General features: G+C 42.1%; 1 protein-coding gene across 2 annotated transcripts in view; it reads left to right on the top strand.

Moving 5' to 3' along the window:
- PHKA2 (phosphorylase kinase regulatory subunit alpha 2) overlaps window positions 1-25,429 on the top strand; it is a 44,997-nt gene extending 19,568 nt beyond the window's left edge. The window contains exons 16-32 of one of the 2 annotated variants that reach the window (XM_040532507.1): window positions 330-474; window positions 927-1,005; window positions 3,624-3,787; window positions 4,391-4,564; window positions 5,308-5,396; window positions 6,657-6,790; window positions 8,460-8,616; window positions 10,078-10,157; window positions 10,396-10,474; window positions 10,602-10,731; window positions 12,143-12,244; window positions 12,858-12,976; window positions 15,136-15,183; window positions 17,081-17,248; window positions 18,826-18,879; window positions 20,301-20,501; window positions 21,233-25,429. In XM_040532507.1, the coding sequence (XP_040388441.1) occupies window positions 330-474; window positions 927-1,005; window positions 3,624-3,787; window positions 4,391-4,564; window positions 5,308-5,396; window positions 6,657-6,790; window positions 8,460-8,616; window positions 10,078-10,157; window positions 10,396-10,474; window positions 10,602-10,731; window positions 12,143-12,244; window positions 12,858-12,976; window positions 15,136-15,183; window positions 17,081-17,248; window positions 18,826-18,879; window positions 20,301-20,501; window positions 21,233-21,406 (2,097 nt within the window). In that variant the 3' untranslated portion in view covers window positions 21,407-25,429. The remainder of the gene's footprint in view (window positions 1-329; window positions 475-926; window positions 1,006-3,623; window positions 3,788-4,390; window positions 4,565-5,307; window positions 5,397-6,656; window positions 6,791-8,459; window positions 8,617-10,077; window positions 10,158-10,395; window positions 10,475-10,601; window positions 10,732-12,142; window positions 12,245-12,857; window positions 12,977-15,135; window positions 15,184-17,080; window positions 17,249-18,825; window positions 18,880-20,300; window positions 20,502-21,232) is intronic. The other variant, XM_040532515.1, reaches the window with a different exon arrangement.
- The last annotated feature ends 104 nt before the right edge of the window (window positions 25,430-25,533 follow it).

Genomic DNA, 25,533 nt, shown 5'->3' on the forward strand with positions numbered 1-25,533 from the left:
TTATTGTTTGTATTGCTGCTGCTGTATTTTCTCTCACATTTATGCTACTTTGATCTTGCATATCATAGGTTACTGTAATTCATCACTGGGAGAATTCTACTTCATGGGGGTCATCATCTAGTTTTTATTTGTATGGCTTCCTTTTTTCACTGTCAACCTGTAAATGTGAGCAAAAGCATGTTCTGCACAAGCATGGATCTCTTTTTTTTTTCCCAATAGCATGCCTTGTTTGGTTAATTCAACCAAAAAAATATTTTTTTTTTCATTGGGAAAAAAAATAGAGGAGAGCACTGACAAGTACTTATATACCAAATTTCTCTGTTCTCTAGTTTACTGACCAGCATCACTTCTATCTGGCTCTAGACAATCAGATGATTGTGGAGATGCTCAAGACAGAGCTGGCTTACCTCACTTCTTGTTGGAGGATGACAGGGAGACCAACCCTGACGTTTCCCATCACCCACACGATGCTTGGTAAAGTTGATTTTCTCAATTGCAAGCAGAATAATTATTGTGGGGGAGTAGGATGCGGGTAGGTTTGAGCAGAGACAGATGGTATGACTGTTTCAACATCTGAGTTTTAACATCAAAAGTATGGTTTAACTTTCTCAAGTCTATGCTGAACTTGGATGATGTGTAATATTTTTCTTTTACTCCTTAATATCCTTGCATCTCCTCACCATCTCCATACTATTTCTGTCCAAAGAAATTCTATAGAAGGCCTGTTGGAACTTGTCATGGGTGGAGGGGCTTGGGATTGTTTTGATTGTTTTGATTATTTTTTTTTTAATAATCTGGTATTGATAGCACTCGTGGGTTTGTTTTAAATTTAGTTTACTTTGTAGAGAACAGCCGGTAATCCACTTGGACATGATAATTTAAGAATGTGTTGGTAAGCTTCAAACTCTTCTATTGTTCTTTTTCAGTTGACGATGGTACTGACATTCATCCAGCGGTTCTTGCCACCATACGAAAATTAGAGGATGGTTATTTTGGAGGTGCAAGGTACTGCCATAACCACCAAATGATTCTCTCTGTGAATTTTTAATTAAATCATATACAAGCCTCAGGTTTGAACCTGTGATATTGCATAGATCTCGTGCTGGAACTCGAGACAGAGAGCAGCGTTAATGGTTATGTGGGAGTCAGATGGTAGCTGGACCTCAAATGCAGTAGGAAAAATCCATTTCCCAAGAGGTGGACCATCTCTCACTGCCATTGATAGCTGATTAAAGGCAGAGGCATTTAATGCCTTTTTTTGCCTCAGTCTTTAATGTTTATGATAGGCCTTGGGTTGCCCTGTCTTCAAGTGGAGGACCATGGCTGGGGGAGCAGCAACTTCCCATTTGTTAATACTGAAATTGTAAGGAACTGTTTGCATCAGTTGAATGTTTATAAGTCTACTGGGTCTGATGGGATTCATCCCAGAGTACTGAGGGAGCTAGTGGATGTTCATAGAATCATAGAATGACTTGGGTTGGAAGGGACCTCAAAGATCATCTAGTTCCAACACCTCTCCCATGTTATAGCAGGACCCCTCTCAGTTACCTACAGAAGGTCTGGGGAATCTGGGGAGGTCCCCGCTGACTGAAAACTAGCCAACACTATCCCATTTTACAAGAATGGCATGAGAGAAGACTCTGGAAATTACAGACCTGTTAGTTCAACTTGAGTACCTGGAAAACTTATGGAGAAGATTATGCTGGGTGCCACAGAAAGGCACTGAAATGATAACACAGTCATCGGGCCCAGCCAACAAGGGTTCACAAAATGAAAGTCCTGTCTCACTAACTCCATATCCTTCTATAATCAGATCATCTGCTTAGTGGATGAGGGGAAGGTGGTGGATGTAGTTTTTCTGGATTTTAGCAAGATTTCTGGTACTGTCCCTCACAGTATCCTTTTGGACAAAGTCCGCAGTTGTGAGGTGAAGAGGTTCATGCTACACTGATGAACTGGCTCAACAGAGCTTGAAGGGCCATAGTGAATGGACCTACATCTGGCTGGTGGCTGGTCACTAGTTATGTTCCCCAGGGCTCTGTTCTAGGGCCAGTCCTGTTCAACATTTTTGTCAGTTATCTGGATGCAGGAGTGGAGTACATCCTCAGCAAGTTTGCTGATGACTGTGGAGGGAGGTGCTGCTGACCCACTGGAGGGATAGGAGGCCTTGCAGAGGGATCTAGATAGATTGTTGACGATGTCCCAGTGCTCCAGCATGAAATGTAACAAGAAAGAATGACGGATTCTGCAGTTGGGACAGAGTAATACTGGACATAAGTACACATGGGGAGTTGAGTGGCTTTGGAGCAGTTCAGCAGAAAGGGATCTGGGGGTGCTGATCAACAGCAGGCTCAGCATAAGCCAGCAGTGTGCCCTGGTAGCTAAGAAGCCAAACTCCAGTTTGGGGTGTGTTAAACACAGCACAGCCAGCTGGTCAAAAATGGTGATTCTCCTGCTGTATCTAGTGTTGCCTCACCTTGAATACTCTGTGCAGTTCTGTTCCACAACAAAAAAAAGATGTTAAGGTCCTTGAAAGCATCCAGAGGAGGGCACCAAAGCTGGTAAAAGGGCTTGAAGGCATGTCCTGTGAGGAGAGGCTGAGGACACTGGGTTTATCGAGCTTGGGAAAGAGGAGGCCAAGAAGTGACCTCATTGCCCTCTGCAGCTTCCTGAGGAGGGGAAATGGAGTGGGGGGTGGTTGTCTTTTTTTTTCTGGTATCTAGTAACAGGGTGCATGGAAATGGCTTGAAGCTGCATGAGGTGAGTTTCAAACTAGAGATTAGGAAAAACCTCTTATCAAGAAGGTAGTTAGACACTAGAACAGGCTTCCTAGAGAGGTGATTGGTGCCCCATGCATGTCCATGTCTAAAAGTCATTTGGATAACGTTCTTAATGATATATTTTAACTTTGGATCAGCCCCGAAGTAGTGTTGACAGTTGGATTTGATGATCTTTGTAGGTCCCTTCCAACTGAAACTATTCTATTCTAAAAATTTGGAAACACAAAATCTTGGTCTTGGCTGGGCTTTCGTTTTTAAGAAGTAATTATCTTTCAAAATTATTGGACCTGTTTTAAATACAAATTACGATCTGTAAGATTGTGTATTCCACTTATCTACCTACAAAAGTGATTTAATATGATGGCACAGCGTCTCCCTGTTGTCATTATGCTTGCCCTCCGTCAGTCAGTGTCTTTCTTTGACAATCAGATGTACTTTCTGTTATTCTAGCAACACTGCAGTTCTGTGAAAAGATACTGCTGTCATTGGGGACTTCTCAGACTGATTATGTCTTGCATGGTTCTCGGAGTTCAGATCTTTCTTTGGGACCTCTCCTCATATATACATACAGCACCTTGCATAATTTGGCGTTGGGTTAGACCTGTGAGTGTTACCATGGCACAGTTAAGTGCAATTAGTAGATAGAGCAGTACCCAGCTGGATCCGCAACTGATATTTTGTACTTGTTTTTCTCCATATTGGTTATTTACTTCTTCATACTTACCAAAGGTGGATTTGACAGCTAAGTCTTATAGATTTTGGAGTTGTTGAAAGCTCAGTGAGCATTAACCAGTATCAAAATGATGTCTGTTAGCTCCCTCTGGCATGCTTTCCTGTTTGCAGGGTGAAGATAGGCAAGCTATCAGAATTTCTTACCACCTCTTTTCACACGCATCTGAGCTTTCTGGATCCAGACTGTGATGTAAAACTGTTTGATGACCCTAATGAAGGCCGTTGTAGCCCTGACAGTGAATATGGAGGCTATCCAGCAGATTTCTGTGAAAAAGGTAGTAGTTTTCTCACTTTTTTTTTCTTTTCCTCTATAATGTTCTGTCAGTTAGAGCCTGGGTTTGCCCTACTATGCAGAATCTAATTTGTGCACAGTTGATAGTCATTCAGGTTTCTCATGCTTCAATCTGAGAACAGTACGTGCATGACTTAGTTTGGAGAAGGAGTTTGTGTATATTCTTCCCATGTTCTTGGTGTGGCATTGACTGGTAACTGCTGTGGTAAAACCGAGTCTGAGGAATCAGCACATTGGGTTTGTGTGAAAGATGCTAGAGGGAGGTAGAGAGTGTGAGGAGTCATAAGGGTTTGTATGGAAGAGCTGATCTTTGGACTACCAGCAAGAGAAAAACCATTCTGATCCTTTTCAAAGGGAAAGACAATTTCTAAATTTAACTGTTTAAAAAGTATCAAAAACTGTTTAATTTTTATTTTCTTTCAATTTTTTTTCAGCTTAAGAGTCTCTTGCTTATGATATTCTTACATTTTTGCATGCCTTTCTGTATAAACAAGAATAGAATGGTGTGTAATGAAAAAGAAAGCACTGATAATTTATATGTTTTCTTATATTTAATGCTCCTTTTCTTTTATGTATTTCTCACTAGAAAGCCAGGATGAGCTGGATCAGTATATAAATGATATCCTGCAGAGTACAGCACTGAAGTCATACCTGCCTCCAACTTCCAAGACTGCTAATCAACCACCCGTGTTCAGTGCAAACCATTCCACACAAGAGATACTGTCAATAATGGCCAAGGAAAAGGGCTTGGAGATTCCAGGTATTTCTCCCTAATAGTGGTTTTGGGTGCTAAAAGGGGTAAACTCAAGTGTTTCCAAATTCTGCTATTCAGAAAAAGCTAGCGACACAAGTTGTATTGTAGTTATCACGAAATAAAAATGAGTCTGAAGTTGTTGCTGTGTAGTGTTCCCACAGTATCCCATGCCATGGCATGTGTATAAATAACTTGCAGTGATTCAAAGTTAATGTTATGAAAACTAGTTGATTGGATAGAATTTTAGAACCCAAGTCAGTGAATTCTCTTATTTTTTTGCCATTGTACAAAGACAGATAAAACACACATTCTTATTTTAGTGAAGCTGTGGTGAAATGAAATGTTTCAGTGGCAGAAAACGTAAGTATACAGATGTACTCTCTACATCTGTAAGAATATATCGTGTAGAGGGAAGACAGTATTCCTAATAATGTTACATTACTGATAGACTGATGAGAGGACTTTCACCCAAATAATTCCCTGACTGAATTTGTAAGTGGATTCCAGCATACAGTGTTTTACATGTAGGGACGTAGTGTCCAATGCCCTGGTTAAGGGAAGCCTTGCCCTAACCAGGGTTAAGGCAAGGCTTCCGTTAACTTTAGTGTATATTAATAAACCTTCAAGCTTTTTTGTTTCTGTTGTTTTTTCCTAGTACAATTACTTTATGTAGGTGTTTTTACTTTTCGTGTTACTGAAATGGGCGATTTTTAATTGTTGTTGTTGTTGTTGTTGGCTTTGCTTTCCAGCTGTTTCCATGTCTCTTCCGACTAAAGTTCTGAACACGCACCGGAAGTCTCTGAATCTTGTTGATACTCCCCTTTCCTTTGACAGAAAGGTAAACTGTGGGATTTTTTTATGCTGTTTGTGTTTTTAACACTTAATACTGTGACCTTCCCTGTCACTACTAGCCAAGCCATATGCTAGTTGTCATTTTTGTTACCTTGACAGCCAACCTATTCTGTCTGGGGCAATGAAAAGTTAACTCCATCAGTTTGTTGGTTTGTTTGTTTGTTTTGTGGTGGTGGTGTTTTTGCTGGGATTTTTTTGTTTGCTTGTTTGTTTTTGTTTTTTGTTAAATAGACATTATCGCATGGAATTTTTTAATAGTGTGTGCAAAACAAAATAATATAATAAGTGCTCGTTTTTAATGGCTAAGGCTTATATCATCGTCTTTGGTCCTAGCTGAACTCACAAAGGGAAAAGTAGGATATTCATAGCCTTTAGAATTATTCTTCAAGAAATGGCACTTATAGGGATTTCTGTTCAGGAGAATAGTATGTGAAAGGACAGATCGTAGAATCATAGAATGGTTTGGGTTGGAAGGGACCTTAAAGATCACCTAATTCCAACCCCTGATGTCCTAAGGCACCAGTCAAATACCACTGGAAGCCGTGAAGGATGGGTTTGTGCTGGGCGTTTGTTCTCGCCTAGTATGTGACCAGGGGCTGAAAGCAGTTACGTGAGGTTGTATCCAGTCTGCTGAAGGACTCTGCTCTATAGGCTGTGTCTGTGGAAATGGTATTTTAGGGCCATATATACTGCTGATAGCTTGTTAAATGAAACTTCTCTTCATCTAAGAACTCACTGCTGTATTGCATCATCTGACTAGTTAACATGCTAGTTTCAAAAGCTTGGAAAATTTATGACGGCAACATCTGCATTCCTAAAGCACCACATATATACTGATTAGAGACAGAACTTTAAATGATTTCAACCAAAAATAAAAGTAGTATCATTCTGCTTCTGTGTCTTTGCAAGTAGCAGTGTATGACAAGAAAAAGACAGGAAAAGCATGCAAATAATTTTGTTTCTTTCTTTTATGAAGTATTTGTTTGTTTAGTCCAAAAAATAGCTTTTCTTGTTGAGTCAACCAAAACTAGAGACAAAAGTTCCATTCTGGGTGTTGTGTTTCTGGGGATCAGCCTCCTTTTCATGCCTGCAGTAATCTGACAAGAACTACATGATATGTCTATATTTCAAGTGCAGAGTTATGTTGCATGTTTGTTGTGTTCTTTAATGGAAAACTACAGTTTGAATTTGATCTGCTACTTTTTTCAATGTCTCTTACTTGATTTTCATCCTTCTTTGTTATTAGGACTCTGAAAACGTTTTGAACTTACCTAAAGATGCTCATGGTGATTTGGATTGCAGGAAACTTGTTGAGCACCTGAACGAATGCCCAACGCTCCATGATCAAGCAGATATCTTATATATCTTGCATATAGTCAAGTGAGTTATCCAAATATAAACTTCAGCTTCTTTAAGTTTGTCGCAGCTATTTCATAGAATTATAGAATGGCTTGGGTTGAAAGAGATCTTAAAGAACTCTTTAAGTTCCAACCCCCCTGCCATGGGCAGGGATACCACCCACTAGGTGACCATCAGGTTGACCAAGGCCCCAGTATTTGATTATTCTTGTGCAAAAGCTTGCCAGTATTCAGGGTTGTGTTTGGAGGGGACAGGTTAAAACGCTTTTTGCTTTAACAGGAATATTTTCAGTTATCTTGACTACATAAATAATTTGCATAAATAAAAAAATGGTTGTGCAAATTTCAAAGTTGATCGGCACACAATTGCACATACATACAGGCTCTCAAGCACTCCAGTGAAACGTATAAATCCTTTACATGAATAAGAACACCCCTTGCTGTATTTGTGGCACTTAATAAAGTTCACAAAGATTTGGTGTGATTTTTACACACAAGGAGGGAAGTGGAGGGATACTTAATCTTGTCATTTTCTAACTAAAGCACAGATGCAGCTTTAATGAGTAGTCGCTATTTTTTCCTCTAATCCTTGTGTGCTTAAGTACATTATTGGCTAAAACTCAGTGCTCTTCAAAGTGTTTCTGGGAACGGTTTAACCCAAGCTACTGGGGTTGGTAAACAGCTGCTCATTACATAGGTTTGATGAGAACAAAATGCAAATACAGACCAACAGTCATATTCTTACTGGGCTTTTTTTTTTTCTATGCAGGGGAATACAGCTAGAATCTGGCAGAAAGATAGCTTAAGGGTGCAAATTTATTGATCACAGATGGTCTTCCGTAGTGTTACAGAGATTGCGTTTTTGTTTATTTTAGTCTTTCTCCTGTGAGGGCCTCTTCTTTGATCTTGTTTTCCTAAGCAAAATGTTTAGCAGCCTCTCTTAAAGATTAAAGGAGATCCTGAAAAACTACCATTTTTTTTGTTTAACTACGTAAAACACGTTTAATTTCCTGTTCTAGATTTGTTTAACCACTGATATCTCTCTTGGGCTCTGGTGAACTCTGTCCCTCTAACAGGAGCTGAAAGGTCATTCTGTGGTGCTTCAAAACATTGTCAACAAGAAGTGCCTTTTTTTTTTTTTTCCATAATGCAATGAATTTCAAAACCAGAAGACCAGAAATTTCCTTTGATTTATCAGTAATGGCATAAGCAGTGTGGAAATCTAATTAGTAGATAAGAAAGACGCAAGGCACAAAAACTCAGAGGTCCCTGAAGTGTGTGAAAAAATGGGTGCAGTCTTCAGCAGTACTGAAGAAAGTGCTGAATTTTGCTCTTAAAGAGCAACATATGGAGCTTTCCTCTAGCAAACTATCTGCGTGCATGTTCAGTTTGAAGTCTGATGGGAAATTCTATGGGTCACGGTCTTATGGCTAACTAAGTGTTCTAGTTAATATGAGAGTTGCTGTCACAAGATGTCACCAGATCTCTGGTGAAGGGCCCCCATGTCCCGTGTACTTAAGTCTGTCAGCAAAATGAGCAATTCAATCAAAATCAGGCTGCTTGTTGTGTGGTAAGATTAAGCGATGCGGTATTGTGAGTTTCCTGTTTTCTCTCTCTGTCCTTCATAGAGGAGCCCTTAGAAATCTGCTTGTTTTTTTCTCTAATGAAAATTATCTTCTGTTTTCCGGCAGAGGCCCTGACTGGGATACAGAGCTGAACGGACAATATGGCGTCACTGTTCATTGCCTGCTCAACGAGCTTTACAGAAAGGCAGGCCTCAATCAGGAGTGGGGATTAATCCGTTATATTTCTGGTATACTTAAAAAGCGAGTGGAAGTCCTGGCAGAGGTATGAAATACAAATAGTGCTGGTTCAGTTTCCTGCCTGGAAACAGAGATAAGGCTACCAATGTGTGGCACAAGTGCCTGTGGGGCTTGTGCTTGCCTTCTTCTGGTCTTCACAACATACCTATTGCAGCAATTTTCAGTAAACGTTGGTTGTTTTTCTGATCTAAAATCTTACTGCAGCATCTTTACCTTTCAGAACTGTGCTAGTGTTAGAATGGATTGAGATTGTCAAAGTGCAAATGATTGTGAAGGCTTTGTTTAATCTCTGTTTATCTGAGAAGCTTAATTATGTGCTTTGAAAGTTGTAGTGGTCGCTGGCAATCGCTTGTTGCTATTGTCGTAGCATAAACACTTTTGGAGCACCAGTGTGTTATGGTGCTAGAGATTATGCATAAACATGATCAGGCAATTCGTGTCCCGTTGGGCAGGCAGTCTGTAGTGTGAGTGGCTGCAGGTGTACAGAGGCATTAGGATATCTGGGACTACTCAAGATTAGCAAGGAAGATCCATTTTAAGGGCACAAATTTCATTTTGAACATTACAAAAACATTTCCTCTCTGCTGTTTTAAGTACAGCAGTTTGTACGTAGCACTGCATTTTTCCAAATAACTCTTTCTCTAATTCCTGGCCATTTTCAAAGCTTTGATAGTCACACCTAGAATGACCTGTTCTACTGATGGTCATATTTGCAGGGAGCAATTTTTGATAGTCATCCTGCATGGTACTTCACTAAGTACCTTTTCTATCCTCAAGACATTATGGATGAGCAATACAGACATGGCTATGTATGTTAAATTTCAAAGATGTTGGCAAAGAACTGGGGAGGATGAGAGTAGAGGTGATCTGTAGTAGTGGTTTTGTTCCACGGTGAGGGAAGGAAAATAGACTCCTAAAGAAATCAGAGGAACGTAGGTCAGTGAGGTCTGTGTTTGAGGATGCTAAAACAGGTAAATTAAACACCCTCTTTTGTAGAAAGTACATATAGAAGAGTAAAACACTGGTACTGGAGGAAGCACCTATTTCAGGGTACATAATTTGGGAATGCAATGTAATTTTTTTATTATTTATTTTATTTTAAAGAGAGATACTAGTATACAGGATACATTTTTTTAGCTAATACTTCCAAGCTTTCCATTGATATATATTTTTTTTGTCTTAAATAAAAATCAAATGTTTATCTTATGGTAAAGTCCTTTATTGATCTTCCAGCCCCAATGGAGTACATAAACATTATGCTGCTGATTTCAGTGTGAGCTTTCATCCTAGGTAGACTCATAGCCCTGCTGATATCAGGGGATGTTTGGCAACTGCTTAACAGCATTCTGCTGGATCTGCACATTTGGTAGTTAATAGAAATGCACTTAAAATTGCTAAAGAAACGCTTAATTTTCTGGAATTAAAAGCTGTATCGCTTTTGCATGACTCAGAGAAAGGTCTCTTGTTTTCTGTCACATCATGATAGGCATGCACAGACCTCCTGTCACACCACAAGCAACTTACTGTGGGCCTGCCACCAGAACCCCGCGAGAAAATCATTACCACGTAAGTTGGAGCTCAGTCTCAGTAGAAGCAGCCTGCCTTTCTGCATCTTGCTGGTACCATTCTGCTACTATCATCTTGTTTTAAAAGTTGTTGCTCAACCTTAGGAAGGATTGCAGCCACCAAGACAGAAAAGCTTGTAGTGCAAAAATGTTTCTGGGTGACTTGGTTCCAGTACACGTTCAAGAAGTCAACAGCAAGTGCCTGAGCTAACTGCTAACTGTGGTTTGCCTTCTTACAGCCCCCTGCCACCTGAGGAGCTCACAGATCTTATTTATGAAGCCAGTGGCCAAGACATCAGTATTGCTGTCCTGACACAGGTAAGCAACATGGGGAAAAAAAGGGTTCTTTAAGCTGTGCCCAGTGTGATGCCAGTGTTCCTGCTGTGACTGGGAAACCTAAGATGACCCACTTTGAATAGGTGCCTTTATGGATCTGTCCTTACAGGAAATAATTATGTACTTGGCAATGTACGTTCGATCACAGCCTAGTCTTTTCATGGAGATGCTCAGGCTCCGCATCGGTCTGATAATTCAGGTGATGGCCACTGAGCTGGCTCGGAGTCTGAAATGCTCAGGTAAGTGTAATTTTATCATAGGAGATACTTGTGGCATTATTTCTGCTTCAACGTAGTCATTGTTTTTTCATTTACGTGTTAAATTCTTCATTCAACATGTACAATTAATAACTGTGAAAATAACTTCCCTTTTTCACTTAATGAAAGATTCCTGCCTCTCCTCTCCCCCTACGTTGTCAGTCTGAAGTAGGCAGTAAGTACTTAAGTCCCCTGACTTTCACTAAGTGTTTGAGGTGCTGATCATCAAATTGTACGCGTGTGTATTTAGGGACTCAATGCTATTAATTGCAATGAGGATTAGGACCCTGGATTAGGATCTTCTGAATGAAGAATGACTGATGAAATATCTGAAAAAACATTGAAGATTTTTCCACATCAGAGGAGTTCAAAGGGGTCAAAAGTCAAGAAGAAACCATCATCAGAAGTGGTCAAATTAATGTGATGAAAATACATTCTCAAATGCTGACATTTAGGGGCATGGTCTGGACCATATTTTTGTGGCTTAGCTCATCACTGTTTCTAATGTACTAGTACACCTCAAAGGGGAAAACTTCATGAATCATATTTTAAAGGGTCCCCACTTTGGACGCTGCTGCTCTCTTTGACAAAAGGTTGGACCAGATGATTTTAGAGGTCTTTTCCAACCTAAATGATTCTATGTTTCTATGAAAATTAGGTGGATACCCGCCTTTGAGGAAGCGGCAGGTTTGTCTCTTAGGAGAAGTTGATAAATGTAGCTAAGTAATTTTCTGGGATAATCCTGTTTCTCTATGAGGAGTGCACAGAAAACCGTATTTCCCCCAAAGCTGAAGCTGAGAACCAGAAGCTGCTTCATTCATACTTCAAAGCCTCTTTTTCCAGTGCTCCTTTAGTTATTTCTCTGCACACTGCTCTCAGCTTCATTGCCACCATTTCCATGCTCTCCTTTGAGAGACTTGTCTGCGTGTACATATGCGCTCATGTATATGTATGTGCTTTTTCTCTCTCACTTACAAGCACAATCCTTTAGTCAAATAAAACACAAGCCTTCCATTTGCATGCTGTTCTTTACGGGATAACTCTGGCTCTGTAATTTAGATCTATGTGATCTGCTTTTGGGAGATGGCTGTAGTGATTTTTCAAGCAATCCTGCTCTGTGAAGGAGCAACTGCTTTCTCATCATCAGCTTCAGTGAGATTTCACACAACCTGCACAGGCTGTTCAGTAATGCAAACAGAGTCATCTCCATGCAGCGTTTGTTTAGTCTTGAAATGTATTTTCTTTGAAATGACAACATATTAATCTTTTTTTAAAGGAAGCATTAGCTACAAAAATAAATGTGGTGGAACTCCAGCCAGCCAGCAGTTCAGTTAGGAAAACAATTTGTAAACCAGCTTATAGTGATGTTTGTTGATGGCTGTTTTTAAACTAGGTGAAGAAGCTTCAGAGAGTTTGATGAATCTAAGCCCCTTTGATATGAAAAATCTCCTACATCATATTCTCAGTGGAAAAGAGTTTGGTGTGGAAAGAAGCTGTAAGTTGTCCATATGTTAAGTGAGTACTGTAAATATAGAGTTAGATCATCATATAAGCAGGATTGTACTCTCAATGCATGTAAAACAGAAGTACCGGTAATGTATTAAACATAGATTGCCAGTACTTGTGTATATTAGCTGCTGAGGGATAAAAAAAAACCACACATGATGGAAACTATCCTGCACTTGTATCAAGATTGTATCAGGCAAACTTTTAAAATGAAGAAATTTTATGTGACCAGAACAAAGACCATAAAAAGGGCGTATCCAGCCTGCCTTCAAGGAGTGTCTGTGATCCTCAGAATTCCCAGCTGGCCCTTCAGCAGGTTTCCAGGTTCATTCTTAAGCCCTCACAGACTCATTGCAATTCCAGTGTCTTTTGATGCTGTGATTGTTCAGTGTCTTGGAAGATCAGGCCCCAATATCCAACTGTGGATCTACACCCTGGCTTGATGCAATCAGGCTTGAACTATTGATGTGATTTGAAAGGATGCTGTCAAAAAGAGCATTGTATGCTTGTGAAAGGACATGCTTTTATCTGCCACTTCTAAATACAATTCCGTATGTTTTCCGACCTGTATAATTTTTTAAATGTCCATTTGCTTCTTCTAGTGCGACCTATGGATTCCTCTTCATCTAGCCCTGCAATTTCTATTCATGAAATGGGGCATTCTGGAGCAACCAAAACAGGAAGAAGTGGTATTACTAAATTAAAGAGCGAGATGAAGCAGGTGAGGGTTTTCTGTCAGTGCTCATCAGAAAATGCAGCTGTTTTGGAGCTGTGTTAAGTCAGATTTTTGTGTATGCATTTTGGGAGGCTGTTTTTAATGCTGAATAAGCTCATGGTAAATCACAGAAGTTTCCAAACATCCTTTGATTTAAAGCTGATAGAAAGCACGAAGGGGATGTTTCCTCCCAAACTGTAGTTCCTTTTTTGTTCTTTTTCACATGCTGGATATAGAAGAACTTGAGCAAACTGTAATGCATTCATGGCATCAACCTTAAAACAGCATTTTTATAATTTTTTAGCTAAGGCAAAGTCAGATGTACAAAGCTTTCATGCAGTTGTCATTCTTGTACTCTGCACAGGTTTCTAATATGGTCTATGTGCCTTTGGGAAAAAAGATACACTTGGAAGAGAAATCTTGGTTTGTTTTTTTCCTGTTTTGTTTCTTCAGGAATTGAGAATGACTATTGCTAGAATATATATATATATATATATATGTATGTATGTCCAGTATTTTAAATAGCACAGCAACTGAACATATGAAGAGACGTGGTAGAAAACACACACAAAGTGTTCTGAATTCATGTGACTGATGGTTTTACTACAAGTGTTTTTGATTTCTCTTTTTTGTGTTTCTATTAGTAATTTTATTTTGCTGTAGATAAACAGGAAGATAGTGATCAGATAAAAGGCATTTATGAGAATGAAGTATTTCATATAAGAAACATTTCAAAATTACCCTCTCTGCTGAGAGCTTAATAAGCAAGTCTTGCATTTACTCTGAGGCTGTCTCTAAGTTTCTAAGGAAGTATGTGGTATTCACCTTGATTGTATGAAACAAGTTTGCTTGTTAAGCTTTTGGAGAGGAGTGGAATTTCTGTATGAGCTCGACATAAGGCATTTGATGCTGACATAAAGATCAGTTAATAATTGTTTTTGTTATACAATCAATCAGAGAAGCAAAGGTGCCTGCGAAACGTGCGGTTTGTGTCTCGTGAGATCTGGTCGCTGTGTTTGAGCCATGCTGGTGCCTTGGTGTTACTGTGGCCGAGCTTGCCTTGTCCCCACCGTTGGTACAGTTGTGTCTATGAAAATGCTGCTGGGTGCTTAATGCAGGCTCCAAAGTGACCTTAGTAACTCAGTTTGAGCGTGGCTGTTGGTCTTACAGCCGACCGCGGATGTCTGACTTCAGAGCCTTTCCCAGAAGGAAGAGGGACTGGGCACTAGGCGGCAGCATTATTTTATTTTAAATACACAGGTGGGCCTGAGCTGAATCCCTGTGCAGTTTGTTAAGGTTGAAAAGGTATTTCCTTGCATTGCTTTTGCATTAGATGGAAACACTTTTTGCACAGATGAGGAATTGGCTGTTCTTACTTTTATTCCCCCCACCCATCCATTCATGGTGCTTCCTGCCTGCTCTCACTGCACTCTCTAAATAACTTGCCAAATTCCGATTTTATGTCATACTGGGTTGGGGGTGAGGACACAGCTTTGTGTCAGGAAGGACACTTGTAATACTTGCACCAACATTTCTTTACACCAGAGCCTGTGTGCTGAGCAGCTGCAGCTCTCTTGTTTACTGCAGATGTTTCTGGAGTCTGAAAACCAAAACTTTGCCTAGGTCTGAACCATTAACACTAATTAAAGGGCATGGCTTGGGAGGGGACAGCTACAGAAAAGTGCTCAGTGTGGAAAGGGGTGCATTCGTGATTCTGTGAAAGCTTTGCTTTGCAGCTGTTCGCTCAGCACTGCCGACCCCGCTGGCATCCTGCGGGCTTCCTGCAGCACGATGGCCTTCCACTGCAAAGAGAAGAAGCTGACGTAACGAGGGGAGAATGGAAGTGGGGAGTTTGTTTTTGTTTTGTTTTGTTTTGTTTTTGTTTTTTTTTCTGACCCTGAATTGCAGAAAAACATCAGCATGCTCCTTAACTGGGGTGGTTTGTGTTTGCCGTGCCGTGGTGACCCTGGCCATCGGACGTGGCTGTCCCAAAGTCAGCTGAAGTGCAGTGCTGCAGGAGCCAGAGTCTGCCATGGTTTTCCCCTGAGTACCTGAGCTTATTCCATGCTCCTCGTCTTTGCACAGATGGGTTACTTAACCTTGTTTGCGTCCTGTTCTGTCGTGGCCGTCTGTCTGACCTGCTGGTGTCTGTTTTTGTTTTGTAGTTCTTTCATGAGGGCCACTCCATGTCAAGCAGCATGTTCGCTTCCACGGTAAAACACTGCCTGCAGCTCTGTGTGTATGCGTGTGCAGGAATCTTGGCTCTGAACACCTGCAGCTTCTTCTGTGTGAAAGCTTGTTGTAAAACCCTACCTCTTCATTTAGCTCATCTTCACTGGGAGCCCGTTCTCATCAGTAATCTTTTAATAGTCTCATTTAGATCCACTTAGTTCTTCTGAAGGTTAAGTAGTCATAGCAGATAAAGCACTGTTGCAGATTTAGTTACTTGATTATATTACAGGTGTCATCAGTATTTAAAAGTAATGTAATGTACCATTTTTCCTGGCAGTCTCTGGACAGTAATGAAACCAGTACTGCTTCAGATTGCTGAGGCAGGGGTTTTACAGGCCTGGGTGTCTCCTCGGGCTGTCATATTCTTTCAAGGCAGAGAATTGTAGCCCTTCTTCAACTCTCGCTGTTAAGAAAAGAGATAATTGTTTAAATATTTTACCAGCAGAAACCTCAGCAGTTTAAAGTCTGAGGCTCCGAATCTGTCATCAGGAGACAGAAGGCTTGCAGCTATGCCTGCACCTTGAACTGGCAGCTGTGATGAGAGGATCTCTGCGCCTGGAGACTTGCTGTCACTGGCACACCACTCAGGTGCCCTAAATACACAATTACAGAGCACCCCCACGTGCACATTCCCTTAGCCCTGTGGCCTGGCCTGACAACTGCCAGGTTGCTGCTGCCTCACTCTTCCCACATCCCAGTGCAGAAAGGCGGAATTGAACCGTGTTTGATTCAAATGCACAGAACTGTTGAAGGAGATCCTTGCCTCTCTGAACTACCTGAGTAGCCAGAGTAATTGCTGTGTGCAGATGGATTTCTCTGCTTTGGCACTGACCCTCCTGCATCCCCTCGCTCTGCTGAACAGTGTGGAGGAAATTCTGACTATCTGAGTCAGCAGTAAAGGAATAGGGTGCATCAGACCATCAGTGGAACACCACTCGTGTCTCACTGACACCAACAGGAGTGAAAATGGACTTTGTTTTCACTTTCTTTTTGCAGAGCTTGGCTGTGTGGGGTCACTGAGCCTCTCCTTTGCAAACGTGCAGTTTTTGGTCGTATTTTGCATTTTCCCCAGTACTTTGTTTAGGCAGTTCCTTACTCAAGAGAGGATGGGATTTGAGAACGGGCTGTCAGTGAAGTCCTCTGTGGGCTGAAAGTAATGGGTGCGCAAAAAGGAACGAGGCTACAGAATAACACAGTGTCTGGAAGTGCAAGGACTAGGCAGACTGCACATACCCTGGTGTGGAAGTGACAGTGAGAATGTGCTGATAGTGCCACAACTTGGAAGAAGATTTGCTGCCTAATTTAGTCTCCAAGTTTGGTAAAATAATAGAACAATAGTGACAATAAAGGAAACAAGGTGGCTACTTACAGAGAGGTGGGCGTGGTAATTAAATGACCACATAAAGTCAGTTTTTAATCAACATACATTAATGGAGCTATTTGCATGGAGGACCTCGCTTGCTGGAATCATGGACCCATTGATTCCCTCACATCCCTGAGCCTGAAGTCCAAATCAGACCAGCCAGTAAATTCCACTATCTGGTGGAGCAGTAACACTGCCCTGCCAGCCAGCTTGTACTTGTCAAAGCAGTCGTGCCTTGTATTGAACCAAGCAGTGAAGTTTACTGACTTATCCCTTGTTGAACTGCTTGCTTATTTTGTTGAGAAATGACTGAAGTGCTGGAGAACTGAAGCTTGTTATGAAAGGTAGAGAGAGGGATCAGTCCTGCTCCAGCACCTTGTATGATGTCCTGGCCTCTCTTTTTTTTTTTTTTTTTCCTGGTCCTCAGCTAGCTTTTTAACAGAACAATGTGTTCACAAGCAGAAGCACTTCTGATGGTAAAAGGAAACTAACAAAAGCTTTAATGTTTCTGACAGAGGGGCAGCACTCCACCATCTCCCACCAGCACTTCTTCTACTGGCTCCGACAGAGACATCAGTTGGGGGGACCGCAAAGGGCAGTGGCTGCGCAGGAGGAGGCTTGATGGTGCCATTAACAGAGTTCCTGTTGGCTTCTATGAGAAAGTGTGGAAGATCCTTCAGAAGGTAGGTTGACAACTGTGGAAGGCAGGAAACAAAAAATATGTATGGGAACATGGGAAGGTGGTGCTTCAGAGGTATTGTGTTGCTGGTTAAAGTTGGTCTTCAGCTGGAAGACCAGTGGAAACTAGAGTTGTTAGTAGGAACATGTCTCTCAAACATATAAAGGCTCCATTAATGCAACTCCACACGTTAGTCTGAAAGTGCATTTTTCTCTGAAAACACCGGTGATGCATTTTGGCTGAACAATTCTGTTTCACCACTGTTGTGCACTGTTCCTGGCCTTATGCAAGTTGTGGTCACTGCCGCTGCGGGGCACTGTAATGCAGTGCACTTCATGTGCTCCAGCTGAAAAAGGCTGCAGGGAATGAGGGTCGAAACTTCAGTCTTCCAGAATGTCTTGAGATCTCTTGCTGGCTCTTCCGAGCTGCATGCCATTCTTGATGGCTTTTGTTTATTGTGCTTGTGTAGCAACTTGGAGATCAGGGGTATGGAAATATACTGAAACAGATCTCCAGGAAGGAAAAGAGGAGAATTCAGAATTTCTGTTTACTTCAAAATGATGCACCTGTTCTCCTTTGCTGGATGACAGACAGCATTTGGCAGCTTGCAAAACTGAGCTGTTCAAGCCTACACCCTTGCAAAGATGTGCATCACCAGCTTAGAGCACTCTTGGTTGTCCTAAAATCAGTTATTCTGAAGCTGGTATCAGCCAAGATGAGTCATATGTGACCACTAGATTTACTGGTGGAATCTTCTAGTATGTTCAACATACGTTCAACAGTGAACATCACTTCTGTCCTGACTTACTGTAGCAGCTGGGAGTATTTAATGGTTTTCTGGCTATTAAAATTAATTATGCTTATTTAAAGTTATTTAAATATTTCTTACACTATGGACTGTTCACAAAAGCACTCTTCTCGATGTGCCCTTTTTTTTATTTTTTATTTTTTATAACCGCAGGTACCCAGATGTGTCATTCCTTAGCCTGCCTTCTCACCATTTATGTTTTGTCACCCTTCTCTTTTATACCACTTGGTATTTCTAACACCACCTCTCCACCACTGGTTGTGGCCCGTTTCCAAGCACCATAACATGCTGACATGCTTGAGTTGAGGTGCCCTGGTTTTGCAACACTTAACTAAATGTTGTTTTAGTGAAAATGGGAAATAAAGGTTCTCATTTTCATGGTTTGTTGTCGTGTTCTTGCATTAGCTTTTATTTCTACATCCTTTCCACAGAAGTTTCTCATTGATTTGGTTTGGTCCTTTGTCTGCCCCTTCCTGTAGTGGCTCTCCAAGTTCTTTCCTCCCACTCAATAGCTAAAATGGAATACAGGACACTATGCAAGTGTCACGTAAGGTTATTTCTAACATTTGGCAGGCTACATAATAACCTCTTGAGTAAAGGTGAAACAATATTTTTAACAGGTTTTCTTTTTTGTGGTAGATTTGGTGGTGGTTTTTTGGTGTTTTTGTTTGTTTAACTGAAAGGTTTTACATATTGGCTTGGATCAGAGTTCACTCAGATTTACTTGCAAGAACTATAATTTCTGTTCACTGTCAAAATGTTTTTTGTTTCAGTGTCATGGTTTGTCCATTGATGGTTACGTCCTTCCTTCTTCAACCACCAGAGAGGTACAGTAAAACGCCGAGGATTTTCTAGCCATATGACTGAACATTTGGTTTCACAGTGTAAGAGGCAGAGCAGGGCCAATGCTGCAGGACCTTTTTTAAAAACAGAAGTGGCTGCTACTCCAGGAGGGAGCTGAGGTCTGGATCTTCCCTCCACCACCCCTGCCAGCTTCACCGGGGCTGTGCAGATGAGTTTTTCTGCCAGCCAGGCCTGGGAGTGGGTGGGTTTTGTGTTAGGTTTGCCCCTTTGCTGCTCCTGCTTTCTGTAGGCTTCCATGGCAGTAGTTTGCTGCACCCACAGAGCACTGCTTGAAAAGGAGGTGGCTGGTTACAGTCATTCAGGCAGAGTAACAAAAAAGCTCAGCCTTGTTGGAATAAAGTAGACACATTGCTTGTTCCCCCCCCATTTTTTTCAAATGCTGCCACTGCAGCCAATGTATTTTGGCATCACAGCCTCAAGAGTAAACACCAGTTGAGGATGATGGTTTCTCACCAAAGCTTTCACTCGTTAAATCCATAACCTTAACCTTTCTTTATACTTTTCTTTTTCCCCCATTGGACTGCCACTCTGCCTTTAGGCACTCTGGCAAGTTTTAAATTCACAAATATGAAACAAACAACTCTTGTGAACAGAGGTCTCTCAGCAGAAGAGAGATACTTGCATGCCTGAGACTTTTTTCATGTCAGGTTGCACCTGATTTGTCTCTGGCTTTCTTCTTTTCTGAGGGGTGGTGGTAACAGCTGAAGAGAAGAGCTGGAATTTTCTGCCAAATTTAAGCCTTCTTTTGCAGAATGGAGAGCTTTATTTATTCCTATTGTGTAGATAAATAAGTTTATATTTTTAGCCTGTCAGACCTAGACAGTATCTAATTTTGCTGTTTAAAGGAATCAGACTAAATAAGCACAAACCTCCTAGGGTGTCAGCATTTCACATGACATCCATACAGCTCTGCCAGTGAGAATTAGGCTGCTCTACAAACAATATAGGTATTTGCTTGTGTGAAAGCGCATTCACACTAAGCAGGTGGCTATTTTTAAATCTCTACAGTCATTTCAGTTTTGCGACTAACCTGCAATGGCAGCAGGTTACTCAGAAGGCAGAATGCCCGAGACTGGCACATTAGAAGCAGGGAGTTAATTTGCAAGCTAAGTATCTGCAGTCCTGTGTGCAAGTAAAATGTGTGTGTGATGGGTTGCAGGGCTGGAGCAGTTCTCTGGAAGTTGCATAACTGTGTGCAGGATCAGGGCCTAGCGACACAAAAACTTTCTGTCGGTGCTAAGGCCGTACAGACGTCTCGTTCACCTCAGTCAGGCTGCCCCCACGTGAAGAGAGGAGCGTATGTTTAAGTGCCTGAGGGATGTGTGGGGAACTGGTCTTTTGGATTTGTCGGTTTTTAATTTCCATTTCCACTCTCACTCGCCAGATGACCCCGTGCGAAATCAAGTTTGCTGTGCACGTGGAGTCGGTGCTGAACCACGTACCCCAGCCCGAGTACCGGCAGCTCCTGGTGGAAGCTATTCTCGTCCTTACCTTCCTGTCTGACATCGAGGTGAACAGCATTGGGGGAATCATCCACGTGGATCGAATAGTGCACATGGCCAACGACCTCTTTCTGCAGGAACTGGTGAGTGCGTCCAAGGGGCAGTGGTGGGAAGCCTTCGCGTTTGAAATCTACCCCTGATCCTTCTCTGGTGTGTGGAGAATATGATTTTTTCCTTATGCCCCTATGAAGGAAAACCAAATCACCTCACTGTCTTCTGGAAATATATTTGGAAAACTAATTTAAGAATTGTGGGAGATTTAGTGGGGACAAAATCATAGCTGCTAACACGCTCTGAAATAAGTGGGCAGATTGAAGAGAACTTTGGCTTTATCAAAGCACTGCACAAGCCACTCTGAGAAGAAGCATTCAGTCCTCTATCAGCAGAAAGTCAGGAAAAGCTGTGCGGGTACAGCTGCCAGAAACAGAACAGCTCAGAGACCACACTGTGTACATGCCAGACAGTAAGACAGAGACCAAGTTCACGTCCAGGTTAGTTGCATGCAGCTCTACCAAATTATAGAACAGTATTGTGAAAGCAGAGTGTGAAGCGTTAAAATCATCAATATTTAAGTATTTAAAAAAAGGACAAAATTTGTGAAGCTAGATGTTCTTTGTTTACTTAGGCCAATCCGACTAAGTCATGTATATCCTGTAACAATCCCAGTAAGGGTTTTAATGAGGGAACGGAGGCTTTGCCTTCAGCATTCAGCACAAATGTAAAATCATCATGAGACCTTTTTGTTTTTTTCCCCAATGCATAAGGATAAATGCCTAACGTTCCCTACTTCTTTTTTTTGTGTGTGTCTTTTCAGAAATCATTTGGAGCTACTGGTGGTATCTTGGAGAAAGACATAGCCACAGGAATTTGCCACTTTTTTTACGACAGTGCTCCAAGCGGGGCCTATGGGACTATGACATACCTAACAAAAGCCATAATTATTTATTTACAGGATTTCCTGCCTAGCACAGGCTGTGTGATGCAATAAGCAGTGTCTCATGAGGGAGAAAAGGCTAGGAAGCTTTTTCTCCCCGTTTCGCTGCCTTGAACCTCTTGTTTAGTTGCTGCATGTGTGTGTGCCATACACTACCTCAGCACTTTACGCGAGTCATCATGTTATGTGCATGCCTGCCTGCGGGGGACAGGTAGGTGGAATGTGGCCTACTTTTAAGGGAGGGCGTGAGAAATAACAAATAATGAAGCTCATTCTGCCCAAAGTGCATAAATGTAATTCATATTAAATTAGCAAGAATTATACAGCTCTGCCAAGGGGAAAACAGATTATCTGTGGAGATCAAAAGGCATAATAAAATGAGGGAGCTCTATCTCAGGCATAAAGTCTCCCAAACAAGGGAAGTGATGGAATTCATTAATTTTTCCCCTGCACTCTGTAAATGTATGTCGTCGTTGTGAATCACTAATGCAGTGTGAAACATCCAGGGAAATGTAAATTAGAGGAATAGGAATAACTGGAGGTAACCAGGTGGTATTTTTAATACACGTTTACCCTGATTCTCATCTCGTTTGCACCTAGTTAGTGCAGGGCTAGTGCAGTAGAGACAAATGTCTTACAATATCCACTAATTTGAGATGATAGCCTTGCTCAGGAAGCTGCCTCTCTCTTTAATCTGAACAAAGTGGCTTCCTTCCCGGCATCCCCAGCGCCTCGCACGAAAATCTCAAGACTCCAGCTTCTCCAAGGTGACAGACAGTTTTATGCCTGTAATCCTTTTCTCTGAACGGAGAAAGATAAACCTCAGCCACCCGAGCACCCTTCCCAAGTCTCCTGATCCTTTCCTTTGCAAATAGCCTCGGAGTTGAGAATGGCGTAATTGCCACCCTTCCAGCGCAGGGTGAGTTTATGGAAGGCTTTGATGTTTTTCTCTCTTTTTTTTTTCCTCCTTTTTTTTTTCCTTTTGTGATTATTTTTTTTTCTTTAAAGGCGCATTTGTCAGTCGTGGTTAGGGATGGGCTCCCTGGTAGTCTCCTTCCAGACAGCTCCCAGGTTTGTGCCTGTGCCATGAGACTGTCCACTGAAAATGAGTTTCAGTGGCTGCTTTGAGCTGCTTTAAGGAGAGAGAGTAAGTGCGTGTCATGCAGGGAAACGGCTCTGTGGCCACTTCATCTGAAAACAGAGGTAGGCTGCTTCTGGCATGGAAAACCTTTCTTCACCCCAGGCACCAGCTGCGATTTGCTGTGGTTTTATGCAGTCATCTGAAATACCTTGATGAAAAGAGGGAAATAAGCCCATCTCGCTTGCTGGTTGCCAGCACCCGTGGTCCAGGGAAGGCAAGCTTCAGGTGGCACAGCTACCATGGAGGCGCTGCTGCTACTGCAACATCTGGGCACTTGCTCAAGAGAGCAATGAGTGTGGGAGGCCTCAGGAGGTGATTCAGATTTAGGAGAATTTGGCAGTGTGAGGGCCCAGGAGCTGCTCGCTGGATGCTCTGAGAGGCAAGGGCTGCGTTAACCACCATGGGCACTGTGGACCTGTGGAGGGATTAGCGTAAAGGTACGGTTCAGGTACGACTAGCACACACCTGGGTGTGGAAGTCATTTTATTGACATGGTACCTGTTTTTGTTTTTTTCTTTTGTTATGCTTTTCCCCCATTTTTGTATGCATTGTGAGAGATTACCTAGCGTGTTTCTCAGTAAACAAATCCTTTGGTTTAAACATGTAAATGTAACAGTCCAAGAGCATGAGCACACCAAGTCTCTGAAGCAATGGTTCAGAGCCTAGAGCAAAACAAATACCCCTTAACTCTTTTTTTTTTTTTTTAAGTAAGTGTCTTTGATTTAAAATTCATAGTATGACCTCAATTACCACACATTTATAATCACTGTGATCAGTTACCACATGGAGTCATGGAGTGTACGCACTGGAAGAGTATTTATTTGGTGATTTGAAGAGTTGATATAAGTGATACTGAGAAGTGGGATGCTGAAGCACAATGTCAGTGGAGGGGAAACTCATTTTACTTCCAGGTCATGCACAGCTGCAACTTTCTGCTGAGCTACTACTCGGACAGAAGGATTATTACAACTGGAGAAGCACAGTTAATGCAAAACTCATTAAGGAAATAAGCTTTTGTTCAGACCCCCCCCTACACACACACACACTTTGCAGAGGATCCACCTCTGTGTTATTAAGCTGTTACAAAACCAAGCCGGCTCTGATGGTGGTGAGGGTGTGCTCCCAGGTAAAACCCGTGACAGCTTTGCAGCTAATTGGAGCAGCTCGGCTGTCTGGCTTCCCGGGGGAGCCAGAAGAGGAGGGTGTGGCCATCCTCAACTCGCTGCACACTCATTTCAGAAGGCAAAGGTACACAGACACACCATGTGCTTCAGAAACACGGGCTTTCGGGAAAACAGATCCACCTGGGACCTGGTCTTTCCGCTCTGTCCGGCGCTGCTCACGAGCAGTTTGCAGCCATGGGGATGGAAGCAGCAGCCCTGGTCCCGTGGAAGCGGGCAGACAACAGGGCTGGAGGGGGCTGGCTCAGCGCAGGCCTCTTCTGTGGTGCCAGCCATGGTCCCCTTGCTCGGGGAAGGAGCCCTAAAAGGGTCGGTCGCTTTCCATGGCCTGTAGGAAGACGCCCTGTGTGGGTGAAGCAGGGGCCTGGGGACAATCCAAGCCCCACATCAGGTGCTTGGCCTGAAGGCTGATGGCACCTGTAGGGCCAGTTTGGGCACTCCGCCACGGCCTGATTCAGTCCCTGCTCACAGGACCACTCACAGCTGTGACATTAAATAGCCCCCGCATAACATAGCGGAATAAATATATCTGTATCTGTCTATCTATATAGGGATGAGAGTTACGGGAGAGCTTCAGCTCAAACAATGAGTTTAACACAAGTAGCTGGGCTGTCTCCTGCTCCAGTTCTAGTCTCCAGTGGCTTTTATCGCTGGCATCACATGCCCTGCAGTTAGTCCCTCCTCCCATGTCCCCTCCTTCTGTCAGAGTTGAGGGGGCTCCTGTCTGCCTGTAGCAGCAGAGGGGCAGGCTTCTCTTTTGGCTCAATGACTCAGCTTCTCACAGGCTGCAGTGCTGCCTCCCTAGGAGCCTCTTCTCAGTGTATGCTAAGTGAAGTGCTGCATTGCGACCTTACTGTTGGCGTCCCCTCTCATCAAGGCAAGCGTCCTTCAACTTAATCCTTCAGTTTAACGCTAGAGTGGCTTCAGGAACACGTTGTGAGAGGGGCACATCTAAGCTGCAGGGTTTTGGCAATGTGTCTGAGCTCCCACGTTGTTACACACCCTTGTTTTGTCCTGTCTTCTTGGGGGTGGCAAAGGAGGACTCCAGATCTGTACTGTCACGTTCTATAAATACACATTTAACGTTACCAATGCCATTAAAATTTTACTGTAATTTTTGTTTTTCTGTTAGAGAACCCCCCCACTCCAGCGAATAGAAATAAGTATGTACGTTTATTCACTCATCTGTAAATTTATAAAATACTTCTGGAAAAGTATTTCATATTTCATCAATTAAAAATAAGATTTAGGAATGATGGCACTGTATTAAACTTGGACTGCTATTGTATTCTGTAAGGATAAATTATTAGAAAGGGTGCTATAGCTTTTTTTTTTTTCCTTTGCATTTTCAAAACTGTTATTAAATTAAAAACTACCTACTTACCTCATGGTTCAATGTTAAATTTTAAAGACTGGTTAGGCTGGAACTGTTTACTACCCAGAAAGCACTCTGTATACATCGTATTTAATAAGGATGAATTAAGGTAATGTCTTGTTTAAAAAGTTCCTGATCTGCCCGCACTTTATATCAGTGTGTTGCTTTCAGAGTGTTATATGCAAGTGAGTCAGGTCCAGGAGTGAGGTGCAGGAATGGGAATATTGGCTCGCAGGCTTGGAGCAGGGGAATACAGGGGGAGACATGGGACACTGGGCTCTTCCATCTTGCTGCTTTCCATAGAGTCAATTGCAGAATTTATCAGTTTACTTGATTAAGAATTTATGCTCAACTGTATGCAAGATTATTTGGGTTCAGTAGTATCAAACTTTGTTACTTTTGTGTTCTTACTCATCTCCTGGTTTTAGAGAAATACAGTTTGACTTCAGACAAAAGTGTTGTACTCTAGTATGTGTAGGCTACC

This window comes from Cygnus olor, chromosome 1 (genome assembly GCF_009769625.2).
Source record: "Cygnus olor isolate bCygOlo1 chromosome 1, bCygOlo1.pri.v2, whole genome shotgun sequence".
Lineage (NCBI taxonomy): Eukaryota > Metazoa > Chordata > Aves > Anseriformes > Anatidae > Cygnus > Cygnus olor.